The sequence below is a fragment of the Artemia sp. Qi Xiang Cuo genome, chromosome 1, assembly GCF_049724085.1.
Source record: "Artemia sp. Qi Xiang Cuo chromosome 1, ASM4972408v1, whole genome shotgun sequence".
Taxonomy (NCBI): domain Eukaryota; kingdom Metazoa; phylum Arthropoda; class Branchiopoda; order Anostraca; family Artemiidae; genus Artemia; species Artemia sp. Qi Xiang Cuo.
Window position 1 is genome coordinate 37,740,315 of NC_142794.1, and position 20,851 is coordinate 37,761,165.

The following is a 20,851-nucleotide window of genomic DNA, read 5'->3' on the forward strand; positions in this document are numbered from 1 at the left end:
ATGAAATGTAATCAAACCCCTAACTCCTAAGAAAAGTCAGATCAAAACAAAAATTACACCATTAGAACCGCCTTGTCCAAAACTCCTATAAAGGAAACTTATCACTCTTTGGCTTGAATAACAAAGAAAATATATTGGCTAGAAAATCAAGAAAATTGACTTTAACCACGTTATTCTCCACAAACGGGATATTTTTTTCTTTCCGCTTTTTTTTCGTCCTCAACTAGTTGGGCACTGGAAAATCATAGAGAGCTGTATAATAGCTCATTTTAAAGGCAATTGCAACATCTAGTCACTTTTGTAATTAAAAATAAAATACTTTTTAAAGTAGAATCAATTTTGTCAAAAAAATTGCATTTTCGATGTATTTTCATACTGCAGTCTTTTCAAAGATATTTGAATTTTGAAGCAATCAAACAGTTCATGGTAATGAAATCTATATTAATAATAGCTACTTGTCTCAATAGTAACCGAAACTCTAAAGAACAAAATTTTGATACCAATAGATACACTTGTCTCAATAGTAACCGAAACTCTAAAGAACGAAATTTTGGTACCAATAGATACATCAAAGCAAACAGTTCGTGATAACGAACTGTATTTTGTATAGTAAGAGCGACTCTCTCAATAGTAAAACTTGCTACATCTAGTTCCTTCTGTAATTAAAGATAAAATATTTTTTTAATAGTTCCGGTTTGCAGCGGTAGCTAGGAACCTAATTAAAAGAGATCATTCAAAGAACATACCATTGTATATATTGGACTTAGTTAGCTGCTCGATTCCTTGAAAAAAAAAATTATTTGTCAACTGAAACTAGAATAATTCCTGAAAAAAAAAATATTTAGCTGCAAAGTGCAAAAATATTTACGGTGTCTGAACAATAATTTCCATTTTTCAATTCATTATAATACAGAACGAGCTCTAACCTATAAAATACATCAAAAATGCAGTTTTTTGACCAAAATTGATTCTACTTTAAAAACTATTTAATTTTTAATTACAAAAAGCACTAAATGTAGCAATTTCCTTTAAAATGAGCTATTATACAGCTCTCTATGATTTTCCAGGGCACAGCTAGCTGAGGAGAAAGAAAAAGCTTTCAGTTAATTATTATCAATTATCAAAATATTTATTATCAGGGATCAACTTGGCCTGGGCGCCGTGGCTCGGGAGCCTGTTTTGCTTATATTTGAGTAAGGAGGGGGGCGTTGTAATTAATTTTGCCCCAGGTACCACCAACCCTAGGAACGGCTCTGTTCCTGGGCACCAAACTACTCAGATCTTGCTTCTCTGTTAAAGATACTAAAAGGTTTATTTGTCCTAGGTTTAGTGATCAGGCGTGGATGTGAAAGCTTCAAGAAAATTAGCTTAAAAGCTATAATCAGCATAAAACACAATTAAGTTGGTCTCTATCCTTCCCCGGGAAGGTTAAACAACGAGGACTTTAATAGTTACAATTTGTAGTCTTAACATATATAAATATGTCTAAATGCAACAGTAATAAAATGATGATTTTATTGTTTTCATAATAAAAGAGTGCAAATAGCTTTTTCAAGTAGATGAAAGTCAAATTTGCTATTTAAGCAGTTCTTCTGTATGGATGATATCCCTGGCTCTGTGCGGGGTTCGAATAAGAGCCCCCGCGTTGAGGTCCAGGACCACCCGAGGCTGGAGGGCCACCTGTAGCAGCATCTGAAGATCCGTAACCTACAAAAGAAAAGTAATGAAAGAATAAGCTTCTTGCAACATTAAGAATAAGAAAGCAAGTATACCCAGAACTATCGTAGTCAATATTTACAAACAAATGTAAATTCTGTCTTTCTGTTTTAGTAATGGAAGTCCAGTAGTCAGCGTATTTACAGCACAGGAATTGGAAATTACAGCCAATAAACAATGTTTCTGTACCCATAATCTTTTTTTAAAGGGCTGTAACTGAAATGACAAACGAAACGCAACACTGATAACACATGAAAAACTGAGAAGTCAAGCATGCAATACAATATTGCTTAAAATTTAGACTCGATTGCTAACGTTTAGAAATATTAGTGGCGTCAATCCACAGAAATGAAGGGGTGGTGGAAAGTGATAAATGAATTTTTTTTCAATCAAGTGGGGGGGGGGGAGGTCAAGCTTTTTTTCCAATGAAAATAACGAAAACCCCTTTTCCAATGTAAATGCCCATAATAGACATTTCTCAAAATATAAGGAGCCCCCCCCCCCAACTGACGCGACTAAGCAAGATTTGTAGTAACAGCTCATTGATCAAGATTGTTTCTGTATGCAGGATTGTTTTGTATGTAACTGTTTTGCAGTTTTAATGTGTTGTTTTCTCGTTCCCAAGGACAAATCTCATACTATTCTAAAACTTTCGCTGTCCAGTATTTAGAAAATCATTACTGATCGTTGAAAATAAAAATCGAAACTTTTCTTAACATGTGCTGGAAAAAGGCAAATACCTGTCCTATTTTCACAGGACATTTGTCTTTTCGTGTCTAATCAGAAAAACATTTTGATTGAAAAAAAGGGGGAATTTTGTCAGAAAAGCTGAGGAAAAATCCAGAAAAGTTTGAGAACTTTAATAGGCCTTTCCTTCATAGAAATTGTGACAAAACATACAATTTCACAACTTACCTCCAGGAGCAGGATAACCTCCAACAGGAGGTCCAGGATACTGAGTCACACTAGCCCCATATGGCGCAGGAGTAGATGTGTAGCCCGCAGTGGGCGTGGGTCCCGCTCCTGGTGCAGAGGCTGCTGGTGGGTACCCCTGCAAAGAAAAGAGCAATATTTACTTCTGCAACAAAAGTATCCGGCTCATCAAAAAACCTCAATTCAAAAACATCATCGCTCTTACATTCTCCTTCTTTTGAACTAGGAATATTGTTTCACTTCTATGTACCATAATCACATCAAAGACCTACTTGGACGAAGTTTACAGAAGTTTAACCTGAAAAATTCTGTTAAAAATAATAATAAATTAATGTTTTTTTTTCAATTTTAGAAAGACCAAAAAAAACATTGAATTCTTAACAATGGTGATTAAACCATATATACATTAAAGGATCAACAAATACAGAGCCGTTCCTAGGGTTGGTGTCTGCCAGGGGCAAAATTAATTACGGCACCCCCTCCCGACTCAAACATCAAAAAAAAATTCTAGTCGCGGTGCCTCTCAGCCGAGGCCCCCCTAGCCACGGCACCGGGGGAATCTTGTCCAGCCCCCCCCCCCCCTGAACGACCCACGATGTGTTACACATGCGATTGAATAGAATGCAGAAATGATCAAGGGTGGATGGATAAATTATTTACAAAAATAGCCCACGCTGTTCTGCCAAAATATTGTTATACATTTCAAAAATATTGCCTAGTAATAGGATTTAGAATACGACATGCATCATAAACATTAAGAAATGTTTTACTTTTCGGAGAAGTTTTGGTACACGTTGCAATATTCATTTTTAATGAAAACGTACAAGTAGGAGCTCAAAAAGATAAAAAGAGAAAGATACAAACAACTTGGCTGATCTAAGCGCAATTACAATCAAAGCAAATTCACGAATTACCAAGTGGAGTCCTAGGATTATAATGGTGCATACCGAACCTTGCTTCATGCATTAGTGTCGTACGGTGAGTTCGTCATGAAGATCCAAATCACCCGTCAAAACTACATACTACAACATTAAGGAATTGCAATACCAGAATATCATAGGCAGCACAATAGGAATAAATGCGGATTTGAATGAATGTGGATAGTTTAATATACGTATACTGATATTTATTTTTTAAAGTCTTAATAACTTTGATTTAATTAAAGTTAAAAAAGTTAACACATTTAAAATGTATTTTGTTTCCATTAAAGTACAAATTATGTCCTGGTCTTCAGAAGGCACAACTCCAGTTAATTTCAGCTCGTTTTGAGTTTAAATGGATTATCAATCGTAATTTCTGTTCATTTGGGTTCCATTTATTTATAGATGGTGATTTGTGGTAGTTTTACGCTTGGTAGATTATTCGGTTTCATTTCTGCTCATTCTTTACTTTTCTTCGAAAAACATATTTTGCGGAAACATTTTTTCAAATAAGTCATGTCTAAAGAATGAGAGGAAAGTCTACATTTCATTTCTGCTCATTTTTTGTTTAATGGGGCTCTACTTTTCTTTGAAAAACTTATTATGTGGATTTTTTTTTATTAATAAAACCAAAATGATCAGGGTTTCTCTTATCAACGATTACTTATTCACGAACAGCAACAAACATCTGTTTTCTCGATTGATTTCATTCTCATGGTTTTGGTGCAACACAACTGAGACAAACTTCAGTTGGCCGACTGCATAACTGTAGCCACATCAATCCCCAAGATACGAAGAGTTAAACAAAAAATATTATTTCATAATATAAGTTGGTACTTCCGTCTCTTCTAACCTTGTTTAGAATATACAAAAGGACAACAACTGGATACAGATCATTGGAAAACTGAAAATATACTGTAGTTGCATTTGGAGCAAATTGATAAAGTAACCTTATTAGCATTTTATTATTTTACTTCTAAAATAATAAAATTATAAATAAAAATATAAAATTATAAAATAATTATTAAACTGGGGTGTATCAGTATTGCCACTAGCGGTACTCTTAATAGTTATACACAAAAGATTGTTTCCAAAATTAAGTTCAACAGTTGTTTCAGAAAAGCGATTGACTCCCCTACCAGTCAGTTTTTCGAGCAGGTTACAAGTATTCAGTACTGCTGAATACTTTGCAGTACTGTTGCAAGTAAAGCTTCTATAGAGCACTCCAATCTGGATCAGCACGGGTGACAGATTAGACTTAGAGAGAGAGCAACCACACTATAAAGTTGTCTTTTATTGAACAAGTTTGTTTTGATTAGTCAAAACATAGACCACTCCATACTATAAGAAAGCAAAAAAAAAAAAGGCTGAATAAACACAGTTTCCCAGATTTTTAGGAAAGCAAATGAAAGCCGGAATTTCATCAAAATTGACCCTTCTCCTTGCCGCTCTTCATTGGCAAAATTATACAAAGGGATAGCAACCAAGGACGTATCTGGAAAGTCGGCGTTTGGCAGTGGACGTGTAGCCGCAGATTTTTTGCTGTTGAAAATACAATTTTCCATTGTTAATACTTTTTACTTTGAAAATAGTGAGTTTCAATCTAATGAAATTCCAACTGGGAGTGGTATATTATTTTGATTAAAATTTGGTTCGGTAGTTAAACTCAATTCTCATACCCTGGCCTGCTTTCAGTTATACGTATATTGTGATGGCTTCAGGATATTTCCTTGATATTGGGCCAGTATTAAGCGCATCAGTAAGAGAAGCAGCTCTTTCCCTTCCAAGGGTTATCTTGAGTACAACAAAACAATCTTGACATCCCAACTATCTCTTGTGAGTGCAAAAAAAAAAAAAAAAAAAGAAAAAAAAAAAAAAAAAAAAAAAAAAACAGATAAAATGGAATACAGAACTAGCAATGAAATACAGCTTGCTTAGTTTGAGGAGAAAAGCTGTAAATCTAGATTTCACAAAATAAATGTAACACATGAAGGGACAGTGCAAATAATTACCTGTGTTGGTGGGTAGCCTTGCGTTGGAACTGGACCTGCCTGAGGATATCCTGACACAGGAGCAGGTGCACCTGGCGGATAAACAGGAGCAGGTCCTCCAACAGAAGGAGGATAACCAGCCATTGGTGGATAGCTTGGATATGCAGCTGCGTATGGATCAGTAGCGGCAGCTGGAGGTGCAGCACCACTTGGGGCACTGGTCGGGGCTAAAATACGAATCAGTGAAAATAAAATGAGGTGCATCAAATTGATTTCAATTAAACTCAACTTTTAAACGGTAAATACTCGACATACTCGTATAACCTTATTCTTTGAGCAATCCATTTTACATGACTCAAAAGAGAGATTACTAAAACTAGAAGAACCAAAACCCAGTGAAAAATCAATTTAAATTTAGTTATTTTTATGCTCCGAGTAAAAGTGAAAATGAGGATTTCTTGTCCAGTTGAAAAAATAAATGTTAAGCTCCGTGTCGTCAAATTCAAAATGCTTTGACAACCAACAAACAATTAGGTATTTAGATAGTCTTATCAAAACAAAAATAAAAAAAAACTGGTCCGACGAGGCAGCTCCAAGGACACGGCGCCACTTCTCACGTATAAAGTATTAAAATTACCTTGTCTCAGAAACAATTCAAGACAAATTGGAATTGTTTTAATTTATTGGTAATATTATTTTGGTATGTATATAGTAGAAATTACAGACGTAGCAGAATATTTTTCGAAAATTTGATATCAAGATGCACCCGAGAAGCCATGTTACTAGGCCTGTGTCAAGGCGCAACATTAAAATATACGTTTCACGAGTATCTCAATTCAGTATCTTATGAAATTATAAGGGTGCACCCTAGAACATCCCCTCCCTCCCCTGGCTAACTGGATTTGGAATATGCCAAAACGAACATTGATAAATTTCAACACAAAATATAAAACAGAGAGGAGGAGAAGAGAGAGAGAGAGAGAGAGAGAGAGAGAGAGAGAGAGAGAGAGAGAGAGAGAGAGAGAGAGAGAGAGAGAGAGAGAGAGAGTGAGAGAGAGAGAGAGAGAGACAGACAGAGAGAGAGAAAGACAGAGAGAGATAGAGAGAGAGACAGAGAGACAGACAGAAAGACAGAGAGAGAGAGAGAGAGAGAGAGACAGAGAGAGAGGGAGGGAGAGAAAAGAGGGAGCTTACCTGGAGTTGGGCCCGTGGGAGGCCCAGCTGGAGGACCAGCAGGAGCACCTGCTTGAGGCCAAGCATAACCAGGTCCTAGAATACATACAACAATTGAATAAAACGATGATTTGAAATATATATAGATCGTACATATTTGAGGCTTGGACACCTATTCTTCCATACTATATGGTAAACAGAACGCGGCAACCACCTCACCCCTACCCTAACTCAGCCCTACCTCTACCACCCCACCCATAATCCAGATCTAAAGATATTTTGTTCTTGTTTATCCTCTTGATATGAATAAATATTTTCATAGATTTTCGTCGGAAGATAAAGATTTATCAGATCCTTTTAATGCACCTATAAATAAATATTTAAATGTTGATGATCTTCCACCTTTAAATAATCAGTCTAAACGACGGTCATTTTGGAACTGTACAGGACTAAATAGCAGTCAAAATTGTTGTATGATTTTTGTAAAGGATTGTCCACGGATGTGTTAGGAATTTGCGAAACATTTCTCGATGAATACATTTCGACATCGTAAAGATCATCGATTTTTTCATGCTACTTGGAAACACAATAAAAGGGGAGGAATTGGTATTTTTATAAGAGATTAATTTTAAAAACCTTTTCCACAAAATAAGTTTTTCAAAGAAAAGTAAAGAATTCCAGTAAACAAAAAATGAGCAAAAATAAAATCAAATAATCTACCAAGCGTGAAACTACCACAAATCAGTATCGATAAATAAATGAAACCCAAAACGAACAGAAATTACAATAAGTTATAACCCTTAACCCGAGGGCTGTGGGGGAGTGTCCTCCTCAAAAATATATTTTCTATCTAGAAATCAACTATGCTGAACACAATGGTTATCTCAAAATTTTTATTGGATGTGTTTGGGGAAAAGGTGGGCGTGAGAGGGGGGGTTAGTTGCCCACCAATCAATTTCGACTATTAAAAAGGGTACTATCCCTTTGAATTTCACATCAAATGCGCCATTTTTCAAGTTTTTACGACAAAGATTTCAATAAAAACCTTATATGCCCTCAGGGCATAACATAAAATCCTTTCCCGAGGGTTTTGGGGGAGTGTCCTCCTCAAAAACATATTTTCTATCTGGAAATCAACTACGCTGAACAAAATGGCTATCTCAAAATTTTGATTTGATGTGTTTAGGGAAATGATGGGCATAGGAAGGGGAGCCTAGTTGCCCTCCAATCACTTTTGACTATTAAAAAGGGCACTAGCCCTTTGAATTTCCAATCGAATGAGCCTTTTTTGAAGTTTCTACGACAACGCCTTATATAAAAACCTTATATGCCCAAAGGGCATAACTTAAAACCCTTGCCCTGAGGGCAGTGTCCTCCTCAAAAACATATTTTCTATCTGGAAATCAACTACGCTGAACAAAATGGACATCTCAAAATTTAGATTGGATGTTTAGAGGAATAATGGGCGTTGGGGGGGGGGGGGGGGTGCAAGTTGCCCACCAGTCACTTTTGACTATTAAAAGGGTACTAGCCCTTCGAATTTCCAATCGAATGAGCCTGTTTCGAAGTTTCTACGATAACGCCTTCTATAAAAAACCTTATATGCCCCCAGGGCATACCTTAAAACCCTTGCCCTGAGGGTTGTGGGGGAGTGTCCGTCTCAAAAACATATTTTCTATCTGTAAATCAACTACGCTGGCGTGGGGCAGGGGGCTAGTTGCCCTCCAATCACTTTCGACAATTAAAAAATACACTAGAACTCTCAATTTCCAATCGAGAGAGCCCCTTTTGAAGTTTCTACGACGACCCCTTTCATATGAAGTGCCCTTCTCTAAACGAAAAAAATTATACAAAGTAAATTTTGCCAACATCGTTCTTATATGCACTCAGGGCATATCTCAAAACCCTTGCCCCGAGGGTTGTGTCCTCCTCAAAAACATATTTTCTATGTGGAAATCAACTACGCTGAACAAAAAATCTATCTCAAAATTTTTATTGGATGTGTTTGGGGAATGATGGGCGTGGGGGGGGGGGGGGGGGCTAGGTGCCCTCTAATCACTTTCAACTATTAAAAAGGGTATTAGCCCTTTGAATTTCCTGAATTTCCAATTGAATGAGACTTTTTTGAAGTTTCTACGACAAAGCCTTCTATAAAAACCTTATATGCCCCCAGGGCATAGCTCAAAACCCTTGCCCTGAGGGTTGTGAGGGAGTGTCCTCCTCAAAAACACTTTTTCTATCTGGAAATCAAATAAGCTGAACAAAATGGCTATCTCAAAATTTTGATTGGATGTGTGTGGGGGAATGATGGGCGTGTGGGGGGGCTAATTGCCCTCCAATCACTTTCGACTATTAAAAAGTGTCCTAGAACTCTCGATTTTCAATCGAATGAGCCCCTTTTCAAGTCTCTACAGCGATCCCTTCCATATGAAGTGGCCTACTCTAAAGGAAAAAAAATAATAAAGGGTACATTGTGCCAACATTGTTCTTATATGCCCTTATATCGATTGAAGTCTCTGTTTTCGTACCAGATAATGAGGACTTTATTTCTCACTAGTTGAATACTATTTTCAATAGTACACGAGCGTTTGGATATTGACTTTCCCTTCGCATTTATGGGGACTCCAAATTGCTCAAAATAAATAAATAAGAATCCTGGACCATTTTCTAACACACCCTGGGAAGACAAAAAATTATCTGAAACTAAAACATCTTTTTTATTTCTGGGTATTCTTGATTTGCAATAAATTTTTCACCTTAATTTGGGCATATGGTTTTTAAACATCCAACGCAGTGATCATTTTTTTCCATAGCATAAAACTTTTGGTTGAAATAAGCATGACCATTTATCAAGAGCTAGGAATAAACACCTTTTCCCGTTTGTTAAAAATGAGAGATCAAGACTAAGTCTGAGATATCAACTTCCCCAGGTTGCCAGTAAATATAAGCTAATTGATATAGTAAGTGAATCACCACTACTTTATATATATAAAAAGAAATTAAAAGAGATAGTTCTTTCCGCCTAAAGTAGCAGGGATTGAATGCGTTATTGATTTATTTATAATTTGTTTTGTAAATTACTTCCCCCTTTCCGTGAGTCAATGTTTCCTTTGTTTTTCTTCTTTCTTTCTTTATTCCTCTATGCTCTGTGAGAGTTGTTGAAGTGCAATTTTTTGCCCTATATTATTAAAGGAGACGTACGAGTTGTCTCTCTGTCTCCTTTGTATAATTATATGTATAGCGTTTTTGGTTAATAAAGTCAAGTCAAGTTGTCAAACTTCAAATTCAATGCAAACTCACTATTAATATTGAGTCATAAAAAAAAGAAAAAAAAGATGGTTTTACATGAATGGGGATAGAGTAAAAAAAAAAACAAAAAAAAAACGGCAGGATGAAACTTAATTCTTAAGGTAAGTGACTAAAATTAAATATTTTACTTTTAATTATAACTTTTTAAGAGCACTCAATAGCTGCAATTGCAATTTACAACACATTGGAATATTTCAACAGCATTTCTAAATCGATGATCAGTATTTCTGAATTAATGACAAGAAATTCCCCATAGCTGATATTGCTAATATTTTTGGAGAAATAGAATTCAACAACAGAAAGAAAAAAGATTCGTACGCAAGGGAATAATAAATTTTGGATGTAAAATTGTCGGAATTACACGCTTTTACAATTTATACATACATCTATTAACAATTTCTTCTACTATTTCTGTTATTCCTTCAATTTGTTTCTTATGTATATCATTCATCAAGACTAAGGATTTCTAGCAAACATAAATCCTAACAATCTAATCGTAAAAATTTTTCCGAACTTTATGGCTTCAAAATCTTAAACGAAGATAAATAAAATCGACATGAAGAGTAAATTTCTATAATTTATAAGTAGATCTATTTAAAATTTCTTCTATTATTTCTGTTATGTATTTGATTTCATTTCTATAATTTATAAAGAAATTTCTTCATTATCTTTTTATTCCTTCAAATTATTTCTTATACATTTCTGTTTATTCGGACTATGGATTTCTAGAAAAAACACAAAAAGCATATATAACAGTCATAACAATCTAAGATGTAATCTTTAAAGTTCTTCCAAGCATTATGGCTTCAAAATCTTAAACGATGATAAATAAAACAGATGTAAAGAATTACCGTAAGGTCCTGGATAAGCATATGCAGGAGGTTGGCCATAGCCAGCCGGCGCATACCCACCGTAGCCAGCTCCATAGGCTCCTTGAGGCGGGTAACCACCATAAGGTCCAGGGGCATATCCTAAAATAAAGAGAAAAAAACTTTCAAACAAACTTTTAGACAAGCAGCACACATAAACTAAATCTTTGGTAGCAATATCCATAATATTGAGGCAACTGTGACCAACGCTCACAGTTACAGTGACAACTTATGTGGTAATATGGGGGAAACATGTTCTGTGTCATATTTTTCATTTGTGCCTCTATAGAACTTACCAACTACATAATTATCGACACAAGCTATCATTAGGGACTAATCAATATACTGGTAGGATATTTCCTAATTTCCTGTCTATAAAAGGATATTCACCTTCAAAAAATAGGATAAATGAATACAATATGCTTCCATGTGATTGGCCAATATACGAGATAGTTCAAAATAACGAACGACGTATCTTTCGTTTAGGTTCACTCAAATTTATGGCAACTAATGGACTTGATCACAGAGACTCAAATTAACTGTCCAGTGACCTTATATTCTAGGTGTTTTTCAACTTTATTCTCCCAACACCGTTTTTTTTTTTTTTTTTAAATACAACTGTACAAGTAACCAGCCACAAACGCTAATAGGAGCCAAATGTCAGAAGTGGGCACCATTCTTAAAGCCCCTAAATAAGTCTAAATAGGAAATAACTCGCCAAATATTGAAAAATTTATCTATGATTCTCACCCCCAGGGCTCTGCTTTTCGGTGCTAGGATTGCCCCCACCCCCAGAAAACTTCCCCCCGCATGGAAAATTGAGCAACTACAGAGAAAGTATGACAAAAACAATGAAAAAGTGTAGAATATCCAATAGTATTTATTTTAATAATTTTTCGTGTTTTTGGTGATTGATTTATCATAGAAGAGTTATCATAAAGGTTCGAGAAAATAATTCGCAACTGTGGAAGAGTTGCCCTATGATGGAAGCCCACAAAGATGTCACACTGGGACTAAGAAGTGCGAGTAATTGCTTTCCTTGGACCTGGCCTGGTACCGACCAGAGACGTCACCAGCCAAAATGTTTGGGGCTAGAGCAACGGATTTTAACGGCAGAATGATCATTTTTACCAAATTGTGCTATTCAAAACACTGGGGGAGGGGTAACCCACCACCCCCATTAGTAACGCCTCTGCCGACAAGTAAAGTACGTGATACCAGTATAGCCCTTGCGATCAAGAATGCGTCCACTAGGCTTACATCAGAAGGTTTCCCATGGGAAGTACCTTTACTTATATAGACTACATGACCTTCAGGGAACGAATGCGCAACCACGAGGCATTATTTCTTCTGTAACTGGAAAACTCAATATATAGTTTTTTGAAACTTCTAAATCGATTGACTAGCTCAAAATTTTTAATCGACAGCAATCTGGTCTTCCAGGGAACAAAATCGTAGTTTGGTGTCACAAAGTGGTAGAAAACGCCCCTTTCCCGTGGCAAAATCTAAAACTTTTGGTTTCCGTTCGAATTAGCCTTCTCCTATCTTCTAGGACCATACGATCACCCCTGGGGACCAAAAAAAAAAAAAAAAAAAAAAAAAAAAAAGAAAAAAGACGCATCCGTGATCTTTATTCTGGAAAAGAAGTAGCAAAATTCCACATTTTTGACAATGAGAGCTTGAAACATCCAAAGATTATATGCTAAATCTAATGGTGTCATTTTAATTAAGATTATTTACCTTTTTGGTGATTTTCTCAATTTTTCAAAAATCAGGAAAATTTTCTCAGACTCGTAGCGTTTAATGTGTAACATTAAACTGAACTTTATACACTTGGAATCAATATAAAGAGCGAATTGTTTTGATGTATTAATTGTTATAAAAATTCCTTTTTTTAGAGTTCTGGTTACTATTGACTCGAGGCACTCCTTACTTCAGTTCGTCGCCACGAACTGTTTGATCCCACAGCATATATTTTGAATGATTTTTGAATATATGTAGAATATTACAGAGTCAAATAAGAGACATAGATATAGATCTCTATATAGATATAGAGATCCTATAAGAAATATAGAGATATCTCTTATAGGATCTCTTCTCTTCTAACATATGTGGAATATTACAGAATCTCTTCTTTTCTTATCATATTTCTCTTAGAATCGGAGAGATTTTTATATCTCTTATAGAATATCTTCTCTTCTTTTCTAATATATGTGGAACATTACAGAATCTCTTCTTTTTTTATAATATATCTCTTAGAATCGAAGAGATTCTTATATCTCTTATAGGATCTCTTCCCTTCTTTTCTAATGTATGTGGAATATTACAGAATCTCTTCTTTTCTTATACTATATCTCTTAAAATCGAAAGGATTCTTATATCTTAGATTCTTATATATGTCTTCTCTTCTTTTCTAATAGACGTAGAATATTACAGAATCTCTTCTTTTCTTTATTCTACTTATTTGTCTTAATTTTCCTTTCGCTTCTTAATTTTACATATGAGGAGAATTTTCGGGGGGGGGGGGATATCTTATATATCTCCGACTCCCATTTTTCATGTTAGTAAATGGCAAGTTACAAATATAGCTTACTGGGCTTCATGGGGGCAAAGGGGGAGAGAGTACCTCCCACCACAACATTTGGTAATTTCCAAAGTAATATCTGTTCAAACATAAATGTGAGGGTCTATGGAGTCTCAAGTTAAGACTCCCAACTCTAAACTACCAAACCTTCATTTTACATGGATCTCGGCACAATAAAGCTTAGGTTGACTTTCTAGAAAATTTTGACTGAATTCTAATAACCAACCGAGTTGGATCCTAGCACAATAAAGCTTAGACTGATTTTGATAGACATTTTTGGACTAAATTCTTATAATCAACCATGGGCGTCCATAAGCTGAATTCAAGGGGGGAGGAGGAGGTTACCTAGTCTAATTGGAACTTTTAATGCTATATAATAGAAATCTCAAAACAAAAATATAAAAATAAGGCACCATCATTCAGCCAGGACGGGGCTGGCGCCCCCTCCTACCCCTCCCTTATGGGCACCCATGTAATCAACCGAATTTTCCAAATATCCAAGCAGATCTTCTCTGATGCCCATTTATTTGTAGCAGAATGAATTTTGCTGTTTCTTGTTGAACCAGAAACATTTCCTAAACAGTTTCTTTTTCTTTTAAATTTGAAATATCTGAAATTGGTGCACAAAAAGTTAGTTTGCAAAATTATTAGGCAGACTGTGGGTAATAGGAAAAATTCAGACTGCATTTTCAGACTCGTTGTACGAACTTGCATTTGGGGCAAACTGGAACTTCTTGTAAAGAAAGCATGAAACATACCACCCTGAGGTCCATATCCAGGATATCCAGCAGGGCCTTGAGGGGCACCCCCTTGATCATAGCCTTCAGGTCCCTTACCATACGGGGCACCACGGCGTTGACCACCTCCACCTTTACCACGTCTATCGTCTTCATCTCGTCCTCGAGGCTCAGCCCTCTTCATCTCAACCTTGAAAAAAAAGTAAATGTTGAGTCCTTGATAAAATAGAAAAAATTATCATCAATTTGGATCTTCTCCAGAGGATTAATAATATGACGTAAAAAATCCAGCAGAACTTAACATATAATATTTTTTTCTATCTAGGCTAAAATTTGAACACATTGGCTAATATTTAAATTTCACATAGCATAAGTTAGAATTGCCTGGGGATGACAGAGATAAGCTGCGTAAAGTTCAATAAGTTCTAGAGTAGAAATGGACTAATGAGTTTTTCTAAAAAAAAACTTAACAAGAGGTTCTTAAGCCTGTTAAGTAGGGTGCTCTGGCCTCACTCAACGATTTTTAATATCACTTTATCCAAAAAGAAAGAAGTATGTTTTCTTACTGACACATGAGAGTAAAAAAGGTTTGCATATTAGAGCTTTTTTTCTCCAAAAACGCTATACATGTATTTATAGAAACGAGACAGAGAAGCAACTCGTTGCGTCTCCCTTAGTAATAAAGAAAATGAAATAAGAAATTACACTTCATTAACTATCACGGAGCACCGAGGAAAAACAACAAAAGAAAAAAAACATTGACTCGCGGAGACAGAAATGAGATTTACCAAATAAATTATAAATAAGTCAATAATACATTCAATACCGGCTACTTTAGACGGAAAGGACAATCTCTTTCAATTTCTTTTTATATATATATATATATATATATATATATATATATATATATATATATATATATATATATATATATATATATATATATATATATATATATATATATATATATATATATATATATATATATATATATATATATAGATATATATATATATATATATAGTGATGGTGATTCACTGAAAACTTTCTGTCCTTGAAAACGTTTTGCAAGAACAGTTATTTATTTGTTTGATGAATTCAAACAAGAAAAAAAAACCTGTGCACTGTGGCTCTTATCAATATAATCGTTTGGTAAATATCGGTACAAAACAATACCGATTCGTTTTTTATCTCCTCTATCTACTATGAAGCGAATTTCCCTCTACAATTGCTTTCAGAGAATAAGTATTCACCAGAGAACTTTTTAACAAGATGCCATATACACAGTCACTCTTGCATTCAAAATTTAATATAAAATTATGTATAAAATATTGCAAGTAGACATCATTACTATTCTTTAGGAAACTTCTAACGAGATATTTGGGTTTCGAACTATACCGAAAATTTCTAACTTGTTTTTGTGTTTCCTTGAGCCTTTCTTAAAATTTGGTTATCCCTTGCTCTTTTATCCCGTATCCAAAATACTCGCTTTTTTCACAAATCTTATTTAGAAAGGAGATTGCATGGAACTATCCTGACACTTTTGAAACTTATTTCTCACTCTCTCTCTCTCTGTAAGAAAAAAAAGGACATTTGTCGCAGGGCCAAGGGCGGTAGCTAATCCTGTTCCTCATTGACAGCTCAAGCTTTGCATTTTCGTCTGGGAATACTCTAGAGCCCCAGAACACCCTACCACACAGCCAATACAACCATTGTTTTTTCTCATTTTCCAAATTTAAATAAGTAATCAGCTCCAACAAAAGAAATTACAAGAACAACAAAGAAGTTACAGGAACAGCCGAAGAGCAGCTTATCTTTGCAAGTCTTTAAATGGCATATAAGTTTATTATTCAAATCGCAGAGAGTACCTCATACACCAACAAAGAAATGAATTAATTTAATACTATTAGTCCGACTAAGATAAAAAAAAACGAAACTTTTATAAAGAATTCTAAAAAACTTTAATGAAACGACAATTAACCAATTCCTCTTAAAGCTATTACCATATTATAGCCCTTTTAAAGATATATACTTTTCAAATCATCAAGTTTTGACCTAGTCTAGCAAACCTGTTTGCACCAGTTAGGTAAACAAAAGACGTCTTACAAGAACAAACACTAACATCCAAAGAAGCTCACAAATAAAAGCGTGGTTATATTGAAGCATATTATATCTATCAAGAAAAACTTGAACATCCATCATATAGCATACTAGAATGTCTTTTCAAACTTATGTATTTACCATTCATCAGTTTTACCAACCGTTTTCGTTCAACGATTTTTTTTAACTTCTATTTCCCGTTTTATAAATTGGCAAACTGTTGGCAAGATGCAAGAGCTTATCCAGAAATTTATCGGGGGGGGGGGTACACGAAAAAAACTTTAAAAAAGGCATCAACAATTTGTTTATATGCATTTTTGTAACGTTTTTACGATGCGGACAAAGATTTTGGGGGAGAGGGTGGGTCAAACCCAATAACACCCTCCCCTGGATACGGTCTTTGTAGGGTGTGACGAAAAAGGAAAAGTTTGTTGTTTTCCATTTTCCTTTTAGGGAAAAATTCCTCCCAAAATTTTAGTTGAAACTCAGAAGGTCTATTATAATTTAAAACACTGCTTACATGTCTTCTATACTATTCCGTTGTAGCATGCCCCTTCTCTATATCTTTGGGATATACTAGGTGTGGTAGAAAAGTAATGAGACTGGCGATACTACAAGCGATCCCTGCATTGTTGTCATTGAGACAGCAGATGTATCAGGACCCTTTCGACTTTCAAATATAAATTTCTTGACTGACCAATCAGAGTCAAGGTTTAAGTCATAATTTTTAAAACTAGAAAAGGCGGAAACTTAGAACAGCGGTTTTTCTATCTGGGAGAGGAATCTGATAAAAGTTAAAAAGACTTAGTATTCGTAGAGAACAGTTGGACAGAAATTACTATTGGTGTAAACTCTTTAAACTAATTTCTTGCAACTTTAAATTTTTGCTTTTTAAATACAAGTGTGACGCTAAAGTCAAGAAAATTGCCTTGTCATTCATGATATTTGGCTTTCTTTTTCGATAGATGTGACTATGATGTGGCACCGGCATAAAAAACAGAATTTTGGCATCAATAGATACATCAACGAATTGGCTTTTCAGCTAATTTAAAATATACAAGATTCATTAAGTTTAGTGTTACCCATCAAAAGGAAAATTTGCCTAATTTTTAGAAAAGGGAGGAAAAATCTCCAAAAAGTCAAGGAATCTTAATGGAAATTGCACCACCAGATTCAAGGTATCAGAGAACCCTACTGTAGAGGTTTCAAGCTCTTATCTTCAAAAATGCAAAATTTTGTATTTTTTTTGCCAGAAGAATGCTCACGGATGCGTGCCTATTTGTTTTACCCAGGGATGATCATATCGAACCAATGATCCTAGAATATTGAGAAAAGGTTCATTCAAACGGTGATTAAAATTATAGTGCCTTTTTAAGTGACCACAATTATTGGCCATAATTTCAGGACTTTAGAAACCATCCAACAGGTAGTAACAGACATGATGAAGACAATAGCGGTTGAAAACGTCCAACGCTCCTACGAACAGTGGGAACGACTTCTCCATTGGTGTGCAGCTGTCCAAAGGAACTACTTCGAAGGGGATAGCATTGATGTTTGAAACAAATAAAAACTTTGTTAAAAAAAAAAGTCTCATTACTTTTCTGCCACATCTCGTAGATATTTCAATAACATTTAAAACCTTTACTTGTTTGTTTACTCTCTTCTTGAAAGAAGAGAGGGAATTTGAAAACTTACACCAAGTAAATACTCCAGGGAGTATTTACATTTCCAGTTTGGGGAGTATTACATCCCCAAACAGGATGAGAGCTTCTAGGGTGAAATTTTTACTTGTTGTTTAATTTATTTAGTACGATAGATTTAACTATTATTGTTATTTAACTACGATTGTTAGTCAGCAAAGAAGGTTCTTTATTCAATACAGTTCTCCTTTAAACTGAAAATTTTAATTTTAAAATATATATAAATTATATCTATACTAGATTATATCTATTTTCGGGTCTCTTCCGGTCAGCCATTTTGTGTGCTATTTCACTCTGGAAAACTCTGCTTCCCAATAGTAATTTTAATTCGGCTTTTAATGCCTTTTTTTTAATTTCAAAATTTTCCTTTTTTTAATTTCTAGTTTCAGTGCTATTTCTCCTGTTGTATGCCCCTTCTCTATATCTTTGGGATATAGATGTTTTATTTGATATTTAAACCCTTAATTTGTTTTTTCACTTCGCCCGCGCAATCTTACTTCTAAAAGTGAAAATTGTGCTTATGCTGATTAATTTGTTTAGTAGGATAGATTTAACTATTGGTCGACAATCTGCGAAGACGTTTGTTCAATACGATTTTTTCTTTAAATTTGAACTCTTGATTTTAAAATATTTAGATTATACCCATATATTTATGAAATATTTCTAGTTTCAACTTACACTGGGGTTGAACTGTACCGAAAACTAAACCCATAAGGGTATATACTGTTAGAAAAATCATAGCACTGTGGCAGCAGCTCTTATATTCACAAGGAAATTAAAATTGGGGCAAACTGATAAATATTTGCTTGATTTTTGAATTGAAATCAATTTGCCATCAAGCCATGGCTAATTGGAAAAGAAGCCAAGACAGACAGTCTGAGTGAGAGGCAAATCTGGCATAAGCCTTTTTTTAGGATTGTTAAAAAAGATGTAATTCCAATTGTTGATAGATAGTCTATCATTAATCCATCCATCCTAGAAATCAACGATATGATACGAAACCGTATGTTGATACAATTAGAAATCAACTCGCTCAAATTGAAGCCTCAATCTCAGGCGTACTTAGTTAGGTGCAAGGCCGTATACAGAGTCGGGTGTTATCAGGTTTGAACCCCTTCCCCGAAATTTGTGCCTGACTCGTAAAAAACGTAACAAAAATACATAAAGACAAATTTGGATGCGTTGAAAAAGTGGCACTCCCCCCACCCCGCAAACAAAAATCCTAGATACACCCTTGGATAGGCGCTGTAATTTTCAACCCATTAGAGAACTCACGTTCCTACCAAAGATAAGTCCAGACACACAGAATAACGACTTCCCAGCTTGTAAAAACAGTTCTTTAACCTTGTTACAGTTGAGATTTTTTTTGCACGTTAGAAAACAACAAGTTTGGCCAATCATTTTTCGATCCTCCTTTTACACTTTTTTTTAAGACAAAATTCAAAACACCAAACAAAATGAAAAAATACTTATCGTGAGGTTACTATAAATCATCCAAAGATACTGGAAATTCTTTCCACAATGCAATATGCATTTACGACTCTGGAACATTGTTGTTTAAAATATTCCACATTTATAATGTGGATATTATGCGGTTTTTACAGGCTAGCCGCATCAGTTTCTGAACTTACCAAAATATTAATGCTTACCATTATGTTAATAGTAACAACTGTTTGTGATGTCCTGAAAACGAGACTCAACAATAGCAACCTAGACCGAGCCATTAGTTAATTTATTAAATGTATGAGAACATCATTAGTCCCAATACTGGGAAACCAAAAAGAGAACATTATAATAACTAGTTTGGTAATTTGGCTAAACTTTAATGTAATTAGTAGGTTAACTCTACTTAAAACTAACTTATTAGGTCCAAGACCTAGCTTAAAAGATTCCAATCAAAATTTAACTAATTTAAAACAAATAACAACGTGTAAATCAGCTATAAAGTAAAATATTTTCTATTTCCGTATATTACTGAAAGCTACCGATTTTTAAAATAATACAAGTTAATAACTCTACGCCTATAAAGGTTTTGCCAAGAATGTTATCTGTAAGGGGAGGGGGACAACTGTAGAAATCATTTTTAGCTATGAAATAGCCGAAAAGTTGGCTTCAAGTGCCATTGTTATTTCTATTTAAGAAAGAAAAAAAAAATACTCCGAAGTACAGTAGCGGTAATGGCATTAAGAATAAAGATTTACTGGAACATATCCTGGGGAAAAATAAGAGGCAGTTGAAAGTTTAACAACAGCATTTTCAAAACAAGCAATAACAAAACAAATACATTAATAAACTACAACTATGCTAATGACTAAAAGAAGAAACTACATGGTTGTCAAGTAATACGCTTTAAGACTAGACTTGATAAATAAAAACAAAAATTGTAGAAAAGGGAATCCCAAAAAGAAAAATTTTCAGCGGGTGAAATAGCGAATTTTTTTTTCACTTGCAAACGTTCATCTCTCCTCGATTATGTGGGTATTCTCCACTGTGTATTGATTTTAAGACAAGATTCAATTTTCATCGACTCAATTCAACACAACCAGTAAAATGTCATAGCTCACTAACTTGCGATAATCATGATTAAAAGTGCCGTAAAAAATCAACTGTATGATCCCAGGGTAATCTTGTATGTTCTTTTATGACAGGTTGAGAAAATACAGGGGAACAAAAACAAACTGAAGACTGAAGAGAAAAACTTCTTCACTGGCGACTAAGTACGTACTTATAAACAAAAGATGAGTAATACTTATTGGGAAAAAGGGACTAAAGTGTGAGCGATATAGAGGAAAGTAAATTTCTCTGCACTTTCTACTAAT

General features: G+C 34.8%; 2 protein-coding genes across 2 annotated transcripts in view; one reads left to right on the forward strand and one right to left on the reverse strand.

The window, feature by feature from the left end:
- LOC148956264 (chondroitin sulfate synthase 1-like) overlaps positions 1-1,193 on the forward strand; it is a 43,602-nt gene extending 42,409 nt beyond the window's left edge. The window contains exon 5 of the mRNA XM_089090112.1: positions 1,140-1,193. Within this exon, the coding sequence (XP_088946238.1) occupies positions 1,140-1,193 (54 nt within the window). The remainder of the gene's footprint in view (positions 1-1,139) is intronic.
- A 305-nt stretch (positions 1,194-1,498) lies between these two features.
- LOC148956265 (uncharacterized) overlaps positions 1,499-20,851 on the reverse strand; it is a 34,104-nt gene continuing 14,751 nt past the window's right edge. Inside the window, exons 4-9 of the mRNA XM_089090124.1 lie at positions 14,254-14,422; positions 10,894-11,013; positions 6,755-6,829; positions 5,582-5,787; positions 2,632-2,767; positions 1,499-1,707 (exon numbers count right to left, since the gene is read on the reverse strand). Of these exons, the coding sequence (XP_088946250.1) occupies positions 1,580-1,707; positions 2,632-2,767; positions 5,582-5,787; positions 6,755-6,829; positions 10,894-11,013; positions 14,254-14,422 (834 nt within the window). The 3' untranslated portion in view covers positions 1,499-1,579. The remainder of the gene's footprint in view (positions 1,708-2,631; positions 2,768-5,581; positions 5,788-6,754; positions 6,830-10,893; positions 11,014-14,253; positions 14,423-20,851) is intronic.